Source organism: Setaria italica, chromosome VIII (genome assembly GCF_000263155.2).
Source record: "Setaria italica strain Yugu1 chromosome VIII, Setaria_italica_v2.0, whole genome shotgun sequence".
Taxonomy (NCBI): domain Eukaryota; kingdom Viridiplantae; phylum Streptophyta; class Magnoliopsida; order Poales; family Poaceae; genus Setaria; species Setaria italica.
In genome coordinates, this window is record NC_028457.1 from 23,276,324 (window position 1) to 23,293,349 (window position 17,026).

General features: G+C 48.3%; 1 protein-coding gene across 1 annotated transcript; it reads left to right on the forward strand.

The window, feature by feature from the left end:
* Positions 1 to 574: 574 nt before the first annotated feature.
* Positions 575 to 2,136, forward strand: LOC101782784 (probable methyltransferase At1g27930). The gene has a single exon (XM_004979230.2). It carries the CDS (start codon positions 906 to 908, stop codon positions 1,827 to 1,829), a length of 924 nt encoding a protein of 307 aa, XP_004979287.1. The 5' UTR covers positions 575 to 905; the 3' UTR covers positions 1,830 to 2,136.
* The last annotated feature ends 14,890 nt before the right edge of the window (positions 2,137 to 17,026 follow it).

Here is a 17,026-nt window from a genome sequence, read left to right on the forward strand (position 1 = left end):
TTTCGTGGCAGCCAAACATGTGGTGTGCCGAATGGTGGCGTGGAACCAAACACGCCCTATATATTTAGATCTTAGGTCTTGAGGTACCATAGTTGGTTGGGATGAAAATATTAGTAAAATGTGCATAGTTAGTACGGCACGAGATAGCATGGCAAAAATGGTGGATTACTCCAAGGCGGCGAAGTGCTGCAATATTCAATGAAAGATATATATCAAAGATTTCAATGTCCTTTTTGCGAATAGCTGACAGTTACTGGTGTTTTTTTAGTTTTTGAAATAACCAAGAGTTTTTAAGTTTAATTGAGATAATTATCTAGATTTTTCGGTATGATTATTGGTTAGTAACCTGATTTCACCTAGGTATTCTCTAAGTCAAACTACAAACCCTCGGGTAAATTGAGAAAACTGGAAAGAATGATAATATCCTACATGCGTGAATCATATTATCAACTAGTGATTCACGCATGTCTTTGCTTTTGCGGAGTCCGATGAAAGTATACGCATGTCAATTCACTGCTAATGCTGGTCCAACATTTCCAAAGCTTCCACCTGACAATCATAGAATCTGCACTTTCAAACAAATTGTCAACACCCAGTTCATACACTTGTCAAAAAAGTAACACCACCACCTAACCCAAAACCAAAAGGAAGAGCAGATTATTACACTGCCCAAAAAAAGGTAAAAGTAAATGGCCGCGTCCCCTACAAAGGCCAAAGCGAAACCAAGGAGCAAGCGACACATCCTCACATAAACACAGAGACCCAAATAAAGCAACCAATCCACACCGCCCAGCGCGCGCTCTCGCTCTCCAACGCACGTACGGACCGACACTCCACGCCACGCGGTCGTCGCGTCGCGTCGAACACCTCGCTCCCGACGACGCCGCCGGGCAAGGCGCCGCGCGATGAAGCCCCCCGGCCGCCGCGGCATCCTCGCCGCCGGCGCGTGCGCGCTGCTCCTCGCCGCGTTCTACCTGGCGGCGGCGCTGGTAACGAGGCCGCTGGCGCCGTACCTGCTCCCGCCGCTGGCGCTCTCGCTGCCGTGCCTGCCGGCGGTCGCGGCGCCGTCGGGGTCCGGGTACGCAGCACCGGGCGCGGCGTCGCTCGCCGACGCTGCCGTGGAGTACGCCACCTCGGGGACCGTGCCGCAGCAGTCGCGGGACGAGATCGCGCTCTCGCTCGCCGTGCTCCGCCGCCGCGCGCCGCTGCGGCTGCTGGTGTTCGGCCTGGGCCACGACTCCAGACTCTGGCACGCGCTCAACCCCGGCGGCGCCACCGTCTTCCTCGAGGAGGACCCCGCCTGGTACCGCGTCGTGCGGGCGCAGTCGCCGTTCCTCCGCGCGCACCTCGTCGCTTACCGCACGCGCCTCGACCAGGCCGACCGCCTCCTCGCCGGCTACCGGAAGCACCCGGCCTGCCTCCCCGGCAGCTCCGGCGGCGGCGGCGGCAACGCCACCCTCCTGCGCGTGCGCGGCAACTGGGCATGCCCGCTGGCGCTCCACAACCTGCCGCCGGAGGTGTACGAGACGGAGTGGGACATGTTCATGATCGACGCGCCCAAGGGGTACTTCGCCGCAGCGCCCGGTAGGATGGCGGCGATATGGACGGCGGCGGCCATGGCGCGCGCGCGCCGCGGCGAGGGGGACACCGACGTGTTCCTGCACGACGTCGACCGGAGGGTGGAGAAGGCCTTCGCCGAGGAGTTCCTCTGCGACAGGTTCCGGGTGGGCGGGACTGGCCGGCTCTGGCATTTCAGGATCCCGCCCGTGTCGCGGCGCGGGGATGATGCGGCGGCGGCTGCCGGCGGTGACCGGAGACCGTTTTGCTGAGACGGTGAGCCTGGTAGTGATGGTTTCTTCTTTGCATGTTCCACGTGCAGTGGCCCCTATTCCGGTGTACTATAGTAGAGAACCGGATTCCTATCAACTCTTCAATTGTAGTTGCGTTTCTAGAGAAATGCTCGTTTTTTGTTAGAAGTGAAAGCAGAGTGATGGAAATACTCGACAGCTAGATAGCAAATACCAAAACATGTAACTTCTTCCTTTCTGAGTGCAAGTGAGGTTACGGTTTTGAAGATGATTTACTATGTTTATTTCACGCGAAATATGGAATTTGAACACATCATCTTAGGTCCAATAATGAAATGTCTATTTGAGTTATCATGTGCAATAACTGTGATGGACAGGAGGAAAACATGGTCCCTGCCATTTTTGTGGATCCAAGGACATGGGGGCCTATGCTACTGTGAATCGAAGCAACCCATCTCAGCATCGTCCTTCTTGTCTTCTCAGATCGCTCTCCACACAGAATCTTTAGGTTTCAAAATATTTAGATTTTTCTTCGGCCTATATGTTTCAGCTTTGCATTATAGATTGTGAATTCAAAATCCAAATATTAAACAAATAGAAAGCTTTTTTACACCTTACACCTCTGGCAATTCACATATCTCAGAGTTTCTTAATCATTATCCCCCGTGCAACTACAAACATAGTGCGTATCAGTTCACTCTTCCCTCTATCGCGCACCCATGGCACCACCACAAAGCTCGCCTGTGCCCGCCTGTGCCGCATAAGCATCTCTAAGAGATTGTGATAGCATATCTATAAATTGACAAAGTTACCATATACACTTCACTATTTGATCAATGTATGACACTACTATACAAACATTATGTTTTGGGAAAAATTTGCTGTACGACACTGCGATAACATCGAATTGGACAGTGCACACCAAAAACATTCAAATTGGTTGTGTACCTTGCGATGCCGTTTGACATCCCTGATCAAACATGGCTGTTGCCCTACAATGATAATGACCGAACCTCGCTTGTGACGGAGAGAATAGAGAATAAGAGGCGGAAGAGATAAGAGAGGCAAAGGTTGAAGACGAGGGCAAAATGATCAATTCCACCACCTTCTCTCTCCTCAAATTAGAAAATTGAGTATTGTAATCATTGGGGTCTGCTACAGCTGATAGCCGTGATTTCATAATGGTATCTTAGTGTCCTACAACAAATTTTGCCTATGTTTTATCGCCGATTTGGAAACTCTTATCATTTTTCGGTTTTTGCAACCGTTTAGATGAATGTTGGCAGTGATAATGTAGTATTCCCTCCGTTCCTTTTTCTTCTTCGTATTACGCCAGAAAAGGTGTTCATTAAACGTATCACTCCCTATCATTGCTCGGCTTCGTGCAACTTCAATTTCAGCAATGTGTTCGTTTGCAGATGAGAGACAGTGGTGGCTTATGGCTACAAGCCTCGGATCTCGACATAATTTTTGGCGAAGGCTCGGGTTTGGGAGTCAGGTACGGATGTAGGAGGATTCGCGTAGGTGACACACAACTTCCAGCGGTGACGTACTACTATGGGCCACGAAAGTCAGCTTCAGGCGGTGGCAGGCATCTTCGTGCAAGCCATGTTGCTAGCCTACATGCCGGTATTTAGGGTTTGATTGTATTGCTATGGCTGCCAGCCTTCATACTCGTAAGCATGTACTTATATGATAACCCCAGCCCATTCTGCTTGCTAATGCTCGGTTTTTATACCTTTTTACCCCTGTTTATCTTCAATATTGGCATATAAATGTGTTGATGCCAAAAATCGGACGATGATTCCGGCTCCTGCGTTGGACACACGACCCAGGAGAATCTGCTTAGCTCCTGTTCGGGTTATTGCCCTAGTGCGGTTCATGCGGCATGCCAGTCAATCTGACCTGTTAATTGACAAGGAAGAAAAGATATCAAATTCCAAAGATTTGATCAGCTAAAGTTCCGACCTATTCCGATAGATGTATCAGCGAATCGGCCGATTTAGTGTAAGGATGACTGGCTATGAAGCAGCCAACAACCACGTGGCAATTGTAAAAGAAACTATTAGAGTAACCTAAACAATGCTACAGGGACAACACTTGGAATAGATCTAATCAGTTGTATTATAATAAACAAAATATTGATATAGCCGACAGTTCGTGTCTCAAGCTGAATAACTGGTGATAAAAACTAAAATAACAGGTAAAACCTATAATTCTAGTAAAAATCGATAACTAGTGAATAAATCTAAACGAAACAACAACGATGCGCTCGAAGTTAAAGCTTAGATATTATTCGATATGCGGAACTTACAAATTGGCCGGAGGTCGTGCTGATGCAGTCCTGCCAACTCGCATGAACTCATGAAAAGAAAAAGGATTTGGTGAAGTCGCCGACTTGAAAGTAAAGTTACGTGAAAAAGTAGATTTGTATTGATAATTGTTGTGTTGTTTTACAAGGCTTACGAGACACCTATTTATACCCTGCTACAACTGATATCCTAACCGGCTATGATTTTATCTCTAATTCAAAATAACAAATATTTACATACAGATATACCTCGCATCGGAGTTGAACACTAATCAACTTTTCTATGGGCCAATCCCCGCCATAATCTTGTCACCACCTTGGCCCATTCAGGCCCATATCGACCAAGCTGCTCTGGCTCCCAATCGGCTAGTCCTCATCGACTCCCTCGGCTAATCGGCCGAAACACTGTAGCTCTATTGGCTGATTCCCTCAGCCACAGCTTCTTGCTTATTCGCATCGACAACTTTTTCTCTTCTTGACGCCGACCCTAACACGTGTTAAAAACCGACGTCAACACATACCCCCAAGTTTCGGAGTGAAACATATCTTTTGCTCCAAAAATTTTTTCAACTCCGATTCCTTCCTCCGGAAGAGACGCAACAAGAAATGCGGCAAAAACCTTTCTGCTCCCGAAATCTTCTCCTTGATGATTGCATTTTTTCGAATAGAGCGCCCGCGGGCAACCCCTCTTTTCGAAATTTGCGCGAACAGTGTGGTAAAAATTTTGTATTTACCCCTTTCTTGAGCCATCCTCCAGATACTCATCTCTTCCGCTGCTTCTTCTTCTCCAAGCGAAAAATAGTTTCCCTTCTAGCAAATCATCTCCCGACGCACTCTGCTTGTTCCGCCTCCAGGTGCATTCCAGTGCATTCCGGTGACTTTCTCCTATCCTTCATCAAACGCGCCAGTCTTCTAAATCCCAATGGCAGTCCCTACAGCCACCATGGCCTTCGTCCTGGAGGTAAATCTTGTGATCCCCCTTTTTTCTTTTACCTTTCCGTGATTCCTAGATCTATTCTTAGTCCTTTTTTTTACATTTTCTCAAGAACTCAGGCAAAGAATTACCATCCCCATAGCCGACACCCCTGGACTCATCGGACTTGGCCCTATGGGAGATCCTGATCCAACCGATCTGATTAACCTGGAAACTCATAGGATCCCATTTAAACAATCAACCATGGATTTGGACAATTGGACGGGCACCTTCAGGTCTTGGCCGAATGAAACTTCCGGCTGGAGAGAGTGGTTCTTTAGGATGTTGAATTCCAAGAGAGTCTTCTGGGATGAGTGGAAAATTGGCCACTACATAAATCTGTCCCTATCTCATATGGAAAGGAATGACTCTTTGCTCATCGCGGCGTCTTGTTTCTGGTCCAACGCTCTCAATGCAGTTCTTTTTGTCCATGGACCAATGACTCCAACTTTGGCCGATGTTTTGATGCTGACTGGCCTTGATATCTCCACCACCGATACACCTTTTGATCTTTTAATCAAACCCACCCACCGGCTGGAAACAAAAGCCATTGATGGATGGAAAGGCTTTATTGAGAAGAAATCTTTTAATCAAACCCACCCACCGGCTGGAAACAAAAGCCATTGATGGATGGAAAGGCTTTATTGAGAAGAACATGAAGACTGGGCCCATCACGGAAAAAGAGCACACAACCTTCTTGATTATGTGGCTAGAAAAACACCTTTTCTGTGGCAAATCGGCTGGTCCTACCTCCAACACGCAAGCCTTAGCGGAAGCACTAGCAAGAGGTGCCGCTGTCCCTTTGGGAAAACACTTGTTGGAGTCAGTATACTACATGCTGCATCAAATCGCCGTGAAGCTATCATCTGGGGAGCCCATCTGGAACCCTGGTGGTCCCTGGTGGTTTACCAACCTCTGGCTCAATTTATATATGAGCAAAATGTTCAAAGAACGGATCGAAACCAAGACCTTCCCCAACGTCGAATCAGAAACTGCCCATCGGCAAGGCACCACTGCACCTCTTTCGGAGAAGTTGTATCCTCTTTCCCAAGTAGTAAGCTTACTCCCTCAAGAATAGCCAAACACTTCAGATGCTTTTATAACAGCTTCAGCGAATAAATGACGAATTGGTATCCATACCAGAGAAAAAGTCCAACTTTTGAGAATCCTGACTGCTTCGACTCGAGTACTAATTCTTTTGACGATGGGATTATGGACATTTTGATCAAACCTGGAATCTTGCCGGTGAACTTCTTCTCTAGGAAGGACTCTCTGACATACAAATCTACAACCCGTCGGTAGCAGCCCAGCAATTTGGCTTAGGACAAATGCCCATTGGAATTCACTTTGTCGGCTAGGTGAAATTTCAAGAGTCGATCTCAAGAGGATTTGAATACAACAGATTATGCAATCTGACACCGGACTCAAGCACTATTGACCTGAGCACTTGGCTAGTAGAACCCTTTTCTACTCAGCAATTCAAATTATGGTGGGCCGAGTGGAAACAACACCTTTTCTGTGTGGCTTCTGCGGTGTATTACAATCAACTAGACCCAGCTGATGCCGATCCAAACGCAGAGGTAACAATACTCTCTCGGCCGATTCCTCGCTTTTACTCTTTTATGCCACAGAGCTTTCATCACTGTCTTCTCTTCTCTGCGTAGGTTAATAGCCAAGTGCCCCCAACGCACAGCCGGAGCGGCAGGCCAATAGAGACCCATCATCCGTACACGCCGTACCCTTTAATCGGCTATCATGCCCCATCAATGGAAGATATAGCCACCGGCCAATTGAAACCACAAGCTCAAGATGTCCACCACAAAGAAAACGAGCCGCAGGGTACGAGCTCGTACCGAATCGGCAAGAACTTAGACAGCCGACCAATCGGCCGTGACGTCGGCTGAGCCCTCAATCGCACCAATCCAAGTAGATGTTCTGCCGACAATTCAGGACATCGACCCCCAGGCGGCATCAGAAGCTGGGTCGGCACTTGCATCTTTTCTGGTGGAGGTCGTACAGGTAATCTTACTGCTCTAACTTCTTCAAGTGTATTGCCAATACTAAATTCGTCTCTTCTTATTAGGCTGCACAACTCACTTCGGAGCAGACTGCTCCTCAATCGGCCGATCCCCGAGCAGAAGTTGTACCATCAGCAAATCTTTCGATTAAGGTAAGGAATACGCTTTTCACTTAATCTCCCTAATTTTTTCAACTAAAATCGGCTGATTCTTGGCACAGGATGCTCCAGACACATTGGTCGTCCCCCTTGAGCGACCATCGGCTGCGCGATCTCCACAGGTAGGAAAACCAAGACCCACATTTAGATCTAATATTCTTTTTATATTCACAAATGCTTCCCTCTCCCTTCTCCAGGAGGCTAGCCCAAGCACTTTACCAGCTATTGCTAGAGAGCCGATTATTGTTGAATCTTCTCCCTTTGATGAACTACCACCATCAACTTTTGAGATGGGAGCAGCAATTCTGCCAACCCAGGCTGAGGAGATTCGTTTTAAAGAGGTAAGGGCCTTCTATCTCCACTAGACGATTTCTTGCTTCTGTCGGCTAAAACACATTTTTCCCTTCCCTACAGGAACAGGATACGCCAAACAACAACCTTTTCTCTTTCCCAGTTGCGATCTCCGATGATGAGGAAGTCGCATCACGCCTGATAACCTTGGGCTCGATACTAGAAGAGGTCCGCGCCAAGCTTCAAAACATGCGAGCCCTTCTCTAAGACAACGTCGGCCGATTGGTGGAGGATGTCGAACCGATACGGCGAATATTCAACGAGATCAAAGGCCAAGTCCCAGAAGACGCAGAAGAGGCCCTTACACCCGCAGCATACATCAAAGTCATGCAGATTCCAGAGTTTAAAGCCTTGCAGATGGCCAATCGTGCTAAACTGGAGAAGACGCGTCAAGAAGAAGAATCTTACAAGCATCGTGTGCAAGAGGTACACCGGCGGATTGGCATCCTCGAGACTTCCTGTCCGAGCATCATCAGTGCAATAGACTGGCTCAAGCGGCACAGAGCAGAACTTGCCAAAGAAATGGAACAGGTTGTAAAAGCCATCGCCACCGAAGAAAAGAAGCTTTAAGACCTCCCGACCGTCATCGCCGATTTGAAACAACAAAGGCAGACCCTCGCTCATGAGGCCATCCGACTCCATCGTAACATGCTACAAATCTCAGGGTCAGCTGATGACGATCGACGAGTATTGGAGGCGGTCGACCAGGTTTGCCTGCGGGCAATCGAGGCCATAAACAACCTCCTTGGATAGTTGTACTGAACTTAAATAGCCTTTGAATATCTTGTATAACATTGACACTTCTAACGTTTCTTTCTTGAATGCAAATCTGAACAGCTTTTCCTGCAGCCTTTTGACTCAACGGTCACTTGCTTTAAATGCCTTCCTTTTACCAACCATTTCCCATCATCCTCTTGTTCTATAAATCCGAGTTCTTCGCATCCTCTCCAGAGGCATTCGCATAGCACCCATTAAACTCGCCCCCTGTAGATACTTCCAAGTCTTTGATCAAGCAACCCGAATGGCTTCCTCCTCTTCTGTCAATCAGGTACGAAGTTAACTCTTTTACTCTTCAACTAATTTTTCTGTCAATTGATCATCTATTATCCTTTCAGCCAAACCGGCTCAGCCCTGGTCTTGAGTGAGCCATTGAGATTATGCACTCCGACGAACCGCTGACCCAAGAAGACAAAGATCTGATCCAAACTCAGCGCGAGGAACTTAGGGATCACCTTCCTGCACATATCAAAAGTATTGTAGACAACATCGAGGCCAATGCTTCTAGAAGGCCAACTCAGCAACCAGCCGAAAGGAGTCACCAACTGCCCCGTCAAATTGCTCTCGAAGATGACATGGTGGAAGTGGAGGAGAAGGATGCCCGTCTTCAGATCAAATTAGGGTAGCTTCAGAAAGATATCAACATGAATAAAGCCTGACTGAACTACCGTTGAATTATTGTAACTTATGAGTGTGCTGGTACTTTTTATTCTAAGGGTGACTTGTACCATGTCGCCCATGTATCTAGTTGATGTACCGAATAATAATTGGTTTATTCATACGAACCCTTTCTTGCCTCCTTCACCCTTAAGGCGATGCCCTTCGCATCGGCTATATGAACACAAGTCAACAGGCATCGGCCATGAGAGCCCGATATGCCACATTATCGGCTAAGCATCTACCCATATACTGGGGTAGTATCTTTTTAAATATCATCCATTCAGAGCCCTTGTAAATTCTTCTCCCTCGAAGGTCTCCAGTATGTACGCATTGCCTAGAGCACATTGGCTAATCCAGTATGGCCCTTCCCAGGTAGGCAACCACTTTCCATATTTGGGATCTTTAGATCCTATCGGCAGGACCAATTTCCAGACTAAATCCCCTTGGGAAAACTGCTTGACCTTGACCTTCTTGTCATACCATCTGGCGACTCTTTTCTTATTTTTCTCAATACTAATCAAGGCCTTCAGCCGCTGACTTGCCAAATCCTCCAACTCTCCCCTCATGAGAGTAGAATAGTCATCATCCAACAACTGATCCTGAAACGACATACGCCTAGACCCAATTTTCAACTCCCAAGGCAATACTGCTTCATGCCCATATACTAACTGATAAGGGGACACCTTGGTGGCACCGTGGCAAGCCATCCTATAGGCCCACAAGGACTCATGCAGCGTCGTGTGCCACCGTCTTTGTTGTTCTTCGATCTTCCTCTTAATCAGCTTAATAACCCATTTGTTGGACGACTCGGCCTGACCATTAGCCTGAGCGTAATACGGAGAAGAATTTAACAACTTAATCCCCATACCGGTAGTGAACTCCTCGAACTCCCCTGAGGTAAACATTGACCCCTGATCAGTTGTAATAGTCTGAGGAATACCAAACCGATAAATAATATGTTCTTTCACAAATTCAATCATGTTGGCCAACGTCACAACTTTTAAAAGACCTGCCTCAACCCACTTGGTGAAATAGTCAGTAGCCACCAATATGAACTTATGCCCTTTGCTCGACGGTGGATAGATTTGACCGATGAGGTGAATTCCCCAACCCCTAAATGGCCACGGCTTTATTATTGGGTTCATAGCTGAGGTCGGAGCACATTGTACATTGCCAAATTTCTAACAATCCTGACATCCTTTATAATATTTAAAAGAATCTTCAAGTATTGTCGGCCAGTAATACCCATTGTTTCTAATCATCCACTTCATCTTGAAAGTTGATTGATGAGCCCCACATACACCTTCATGAATCTCACCTACTCACCCATCAAAGTTTTTGCTTCCTCTATGCCAAGGCATTTGAGTAATACTCCATCAATCATTCGATAAAACAAATCATCTTTAAGTAATATGTACTTTGTAGCCTGAAAGCATATCTGCCGATCAACTTTCTTGGACGGATCCTTCAGATAGTCGGCGATTTCTTTCCTCCAGTCATCGGCCGCAAGCTCCAGAGCCAAAGCGCCTTGAATTGGCCAGTAACCAGAAGTGTGCTGGGCAAGTCTATTGGCTTCCTCGTTGTAATCTCTGGGAATATGTTCAATAACTATGATCTTGAACTCTTTCAGTAACTAGAGGCATTCTTCATAATAAACCCTTAGAATATCATCCTTGCACTCACATTTTCCAGTCAACTAATCCACGATAAGCATGGAATCCCCAAATATTTCCACCGTGTAAACTTTGACCTCCCTCAACAGTTGGATACCCTTTAAGATAGCTCGATACTCTGCTTGATTATTAGTGGCGGAAGCCTCAATCGGTAGAGAGAAATCATAATTTGCCCCCCGAGGTGATATGAGGATAATGCCAATTCCTGATCCAGCCCCACATGAAGATCCGTCAAATTATAAAGTCCACGGAGCTGGCTCGATGGTAGTAATGTCTAGTCCACAATGCTGGGCTACGAAGTCGGCCAATACTTGACCCATGACGGCCTTAGCCGATTCGTACCTCAAATCGGATTCCGAGAGGGTCAGAATCCATTTTCCAATCCTTCCCTTCAAGATCGGTAGTGATAACATATACTTGACGACATCATCCTTACACATGATCACACACTCCGCTGATAATAGGTAGTGTCTGAGTTTAGTGCAAGAAAAATATAGGCAAAGGCACAACCTTTCCACCGGAGAATACCTGGTTTCGGCATCCAAGAGCCTTCTGCTAACATAATAAATCACCCTTTCTTTTCCTTCGAACTCCTAGACTAGTGCCGAACCGATAGCTCGCTCATCAGCCGATAGATACAATCTGAAAGGTATATCAGTCTGCGGAAGAACCAACACGGGAGGGGACACCAGATATTGTTTGATATCATCTAACGCTCTCTGTTGTTTCTCACCCCAAACAAACTCTTGGTCGGGCTTCAATTTCAACAATGGGCTAAAAGCTTGAATGCGTCCAAACAAGTTTGATATGAATCTCCAAATGAAGTTGATCTTGCCGATTAAGGACTACAACTCAGTCTTGTCTTGTGGGGCCACAACTCTGTTGATGGCGGTTATGATCTTCTGGTTGATCTCGATGCCGCGCTCGTGGACCATGAAACCCAGAAACTGACCAGCCGAAACACCAAAAGCACACTTGTTCGGATTCATTTTCAACCCATGCTTCCTTGTGCACTCTAGCACTTTGCGCAAATCGGCCAAATGCTGTTGATGTCCCTTTGACTTGACAATGACATCATCGATGTAAATTTCTACTAGAACACCGATAAGCTTGTGGAATATATAATTCATGGCCCTCTGATATGTGGCTCCAGCATTTTTCAAATCGAAAGTCATGACTACCCATTCGAACAAACTGAGATGAAGGACACCTAAAGGCCATTTTGGAGATATCTTCTTCGGCCATTAATACTTGATTATATCCGGTGTTACCATCCATAAAGCTGATGACCTTGTGTCCTGCAGCAGCATCTATCAAAACATCGGTCGTCGGCATCGGGTATCCGTCCATCGGCGTAGCTTGGTTAAGATTTCTTAAATCAATGCAAACACGTAGTTTTCCATTTTTCTTGTAGACAGGAACAATATTAGAAATCCAATTGGCATATTGACATTGCCGAATGAATCCTGCTTCAATCAACCTCGTGATTTCGGCCTTTATATTAGGTAGAATTTTTGGATTACAACATCGTGTGAGCTGCTGATATGGTTAACCGGTGTTCGACAATCAATCGGTCTAGACCAGGCATTTCATGATACTCCCAAGCAAAGCAATCTTTAAATTCTCTTAACAAATCTACTAACTCGCGCTTATACTCAGTATCTAATTTAGCACTAATATACGTCGGTCTTGGCTTGTTACCATCTCCAAGGTCTACCATTTCTAATGAATCGGCCGACGTAAACCTGTGCCCAAGCTTTCCATCTTCTCGGGTGAACTTATCCATCAAGATGATTCTTCTGAGCCGACTGCTTGGATCGGCTGTAGACCGAAATCAGACACTTTCAAGAAGTCAGTATCCCAGGTCCTGCCAGATATGCATCTGACGTCTTCGTAGCTCCACTGTTGCACATCGGCTGCGGCAACTGTGGCGGAACCACCTCGGATTAGCTTGATTAAGCAGGGCATGTTGAGGGCATGCATATCTTCAAGCTCAGCTTGGTGCTCCTCTAGGTGGGCATTTGCAACGGCCAACTCCATTTCCACCTCCATTTTCTCCTCCGAGAGTTCGATCATGCCGTCCACGAGGTCGGCAACTTCTCCTTCCAGCTCGGAGATCCGGTCTTGCATGTCGTGGATCTGGATTCCCCGTTGGATCAGCTGGTAGGTTTGGCCTACCAGGTCTCTTCTAGCTGCCTGGAGGTACCCGTGGGTGTCTGCAGCCGTCCGGGCAAAGAGAGTCATGGCTCTTCCTTGGAGCTCTATCAGCCAGTAGAAAGCAGCCATGCAACGGACGTTGGTGGAGATGGTGACCATAGCACAGGTAGTGGCCAACACCTCGAGGTTTCCGATGCGGTCCAGCCAGGCCGGGTCCAACCGACTCCTGACGGGAAAAAGACCGATCGGGTCCAAGGTGATCTCCACAGGATGGAACTGACAGAACTGCGTGAGCAACTGGAGAGCGGCGGATTCCCACGTATCTTCCGGAGAAAGACCGTAGGCTATGATGCCCAGAGAGGGCCAGTCGGGCCGCACAAAAGGGGGTGGTACCAGTGCTTGCACCTGGCACGTCTGGATGCCCTGCTCCACATACAGCCGCCCAGAATACAGGGGTGGGGACTGATACCCAAACCATCTCAATGTATCCCACAAGATCGCGGGAAACCCCTCGAAATGTAGGCATGTTGATTGGAAGGTACCATCCGCTCCAAACACCACATGCCCGGGAGCAGCCATCTGGAACCAAGAAAACCGAAGCCACGTGAGATAACTCCGAGGATCAGGGGTCGGATGGAGAAGCAGAAGGGCTTAACCGAGAGCAACTAAGAGGAGCTAGAAATCCTTAGATCCAAAAGAACTCTGTCGGACAGGGTTGCTATTGAGAAGGGAACATTACAGATTTTTGTATGACACATGCACGGCCTACCGTACTCTTAACCAAAAACAACTGCCCGAACCTTGGGTCTTACGCGGTCAGCGCCGGTGACAAGGCAACAATATGTCTCTCCCTATATTATCTAGTTGGTTCTAGCAACGTCTTAACGAGCGCGGTTAGCAACCTGCAGAAAACACACACACGAACCTTTCGTGCCAGCACTCACGAAAGCGCTCCCAAACATTACCGTTCACTATAGGAACGGCACCCATGCGTTTAAGGCTGCATGGACAGCACTCAACCGTGGAAATAGGTTCCTTCCGAATAGAACCACATAACCCTTCGCATACTCGTGATGCGGCATCGGCACACGTATGATAGACGTGGCGAAACAACCGTGCCAATAGGTTCGTTGGAATCGAACCATATCAACCTTCGTATGGATCACATACGGAACCTGCGCACGTATAATAGACGTGGGCGAAAACAACCGCGAAGATAGGGTCCCTTGAATGGAACTCCCTATCAACCCTCGCATACTCGTGATGCGGAACTCGGCACACGTATAACAGACGTGGCGAAGTGCTGGAGGAGTTAGCAACATAACCAGATACTTATTTAGTCACCTAAAACAACCCCAAAATCCCCTAGGGCCTCTCGCACTAAGTCATCCTTAACGATCGTACGAGATTTTCGAAAGGTTCTTGCAACTTTTATATTTTCAAAGAAGTGTTTAGGGCTCATTGGGTTCTCTGATATGCTAAACTCGGCTCTGGTACCAAGCTGTGGCGGAACCACCTCGCATTAGCTTGATTAAGCAGGGTTAAGCCGCCTAACATGCGACACCACTGCCTAAACCAAGTTAATACGAAGTGCCATCGGATTTCGTCCGATTAAACCACTTAAGCAGGATCGAGTTCAGCAATCCACACGAAGGTCAATGGTTACAGAGAATACAACGAGTCCACGGTATTTTGAACAAGTTTTACTCATTTTGATCCCACCATAAAATCCAACATTAGGGTTTACAAATAAAGATCAACAGAGAAAGCTAGCGGAAGACTTCGTCGGGGTCGGACGTCTGGGCGAGGCCAACCAGAACATCACTGAATCCTCTCCTCGCCGTCCGAGGAGGGGTCCCACTCGACCGTCCAGCCTGGCGGGAGCTGGGGCGGCCAAGCGCCAACAAGGGAGGGGTCGGGAACTGCAACTTCACCTGAAAAACAGGAGCCACAACAAGGCTGAGCTACTAAGCTCAAAAGACTTAACCGGGGAGGAGCCAACTACTCTTCCAACTAGACATGCAAGGCTTCTTGGCTGAGGGGTTTGATTTGCCAAAAGCACTAAGTAACCTGTTTTCAAGTTTTAGCTCCGGTTCTATGTTTACTTACTAGTCTAGGTTGTGCAACCTATTCTAGGCAAACATCGAGCCAAACAAGTGTGTAGATAAAAACAACAACATTGCCATTATCAGATTCCTCATTTACTCAGGGTGACATAGCGATCAAGAAATCTCAGACTGTGAGAGGCAAACGAATCGATTCGAGTTCTTTAACCATGCATGGTGAACCTAGCCCCACGACATCCGCGCACCCGGAGGTCGCTTCCTGTGTCGGCCTTCCCCATCAATCCCCTAACCCGTGTCGGGCCCATTTCCTTTGGTGCAAGGTTCCACAGACCCGGTCTCTGCCATTCTGTGACCACGCTTTGCCACCACGTGCGACAACCAGCAGGGGAAACTCCGTTCCAAGAACAATGGGGCGACCACTCACGTCTAGGTTCAATCAGGTACTAGGCTTCCTCATCCCATACTAAGTATGAGGCTAGTACTTTCAAACACTTGATCACGAACACCACCACTGTCGGGCCTTAGCAAGTTTTCATAGACAGACGGGGCAACCATCCGACCACCAAAATGTTACCAAACCCTGCCCCGTCCACCGTCCTTATAGTTGTAGCAGAGAGTAAACATGCAACTCCTACAACTCGCGAGTGACAGGAGATCACTCGGCTTTTACCGTCTCCTATTTAAGCAATGCAGCTACTCGGTCCAACAGCTAGTGCTCATATCAAGGGTTACTAAGTCATGCATCTAGAGTTTCACACAACTCCTAAATGTAAATGCACAACATGCTATTCGGAAGGCATGTGCAAGTTTGACAAGAACACGTAGGATTTTCATGCAACCGGGGCTTGCCTGCAAACAAGGAAGGCTGGAACTGCTCGACTTCGGGGCCGGCTTCGACTTCCGCGGGCAGGATCTCGGCTACAGCTTCTTCTTCGGGCGTCGGGTGCAGCTCGTAGAAGCCGTCAGCGAGATGCAGCTCTACACGAATGCAATGCAAGGGTTAGCTTAAACGTTTTGATTTGACAGCAACACTGGCTCTCCTGAGCCCAGAAACTTGCGACAAAGAGCAGGAGGTGGAAGCTGTTTGAGAGAGCTGATGATGATCAACAGGTAAGGGTAGGAAGGAAACCAGTGGTCTGATCCTTGAACTAGAGGATGTGATCACTGGGATCCTCAGACGTAGGCGCTGAAGGGTTCCCACGTTTTACACATACACCCTCGAGTTGAAGAAAAAGATCACAGCCAAGCCCTCGGGCGAGGCGGATAAGGGTCGGCGAACAGACAGGGTCGGACGAGACGGAACTGGGGTCGGGCGGATAGGAGGGGTCGAGCGAAGCGGACTTAGGGTCGGCACTCACCTTCTTCCTGAAAAGAAAGCTTGGGGTCGGGAAGAGGCAGATTTGGGCGCGGAACTAAAGCTTCGAGCAGGGACTAAGACCGGTGATACTCCGGTGGCGGCGCTGCTTCTTGCGGATCACAAGAGAGCTCTACGCAGCACAAGGGAGCACGCTGCAGGTGACTTGGAGGAACTGAGAAGGAACTGGGAGAAGAACTTCTCAAGAACAGGATGGGTGGCGCTAGGAGCTTGAGCAGGGAGCTAGAGAAAGCTAAGGCAACAAAGGCGGAGGGAACTCCGGCAACGGGGGCATTCCTTTTATAGCTGCTGGAGCAGAGGAACGGAAACGTCGCGGAGAGAGAGAAGGGAAGCGGCGCGAAGGCCGGGGAGAAGCAATGGAGTGCTCTGCCATGGCGGCGATTGAGCAAACCGGGCGGTGCTGCAGAACTCTGGGGGGTGACGCCAGCGATCATTGCGCTACTCCGTCAGGGCGGCGTAGGCGCGGATAGACCGGTGGTTGAGATTTGGCGGAAAGCGGGCGTCGTCATGCGGGAGAGGTGATAGAAGCGACCGGTTAAATGGCGCTAGGATCGAGGGCGCACAGGTGGGAGAACAAGCGGACGCGGTGCGGGGAGAGAGCGCGGAACAACAGATTGTCGGGCAGCGTCTGACAGAGCGGGGAAAGGAACTGTCGCGGCCGCGGTCGGGGTTGGCGGTGGGGGAATCGTCGTGTAGCGA

Coding starts and splice junctions, on each gene's coding strand:
- LOC101782784 (XM_004979230.2), top strand. CDS start 906: ATGAAGCCCCCCGGCCGCCGCGGCATCCTCGCCGCCGGCGCGTGCGCG.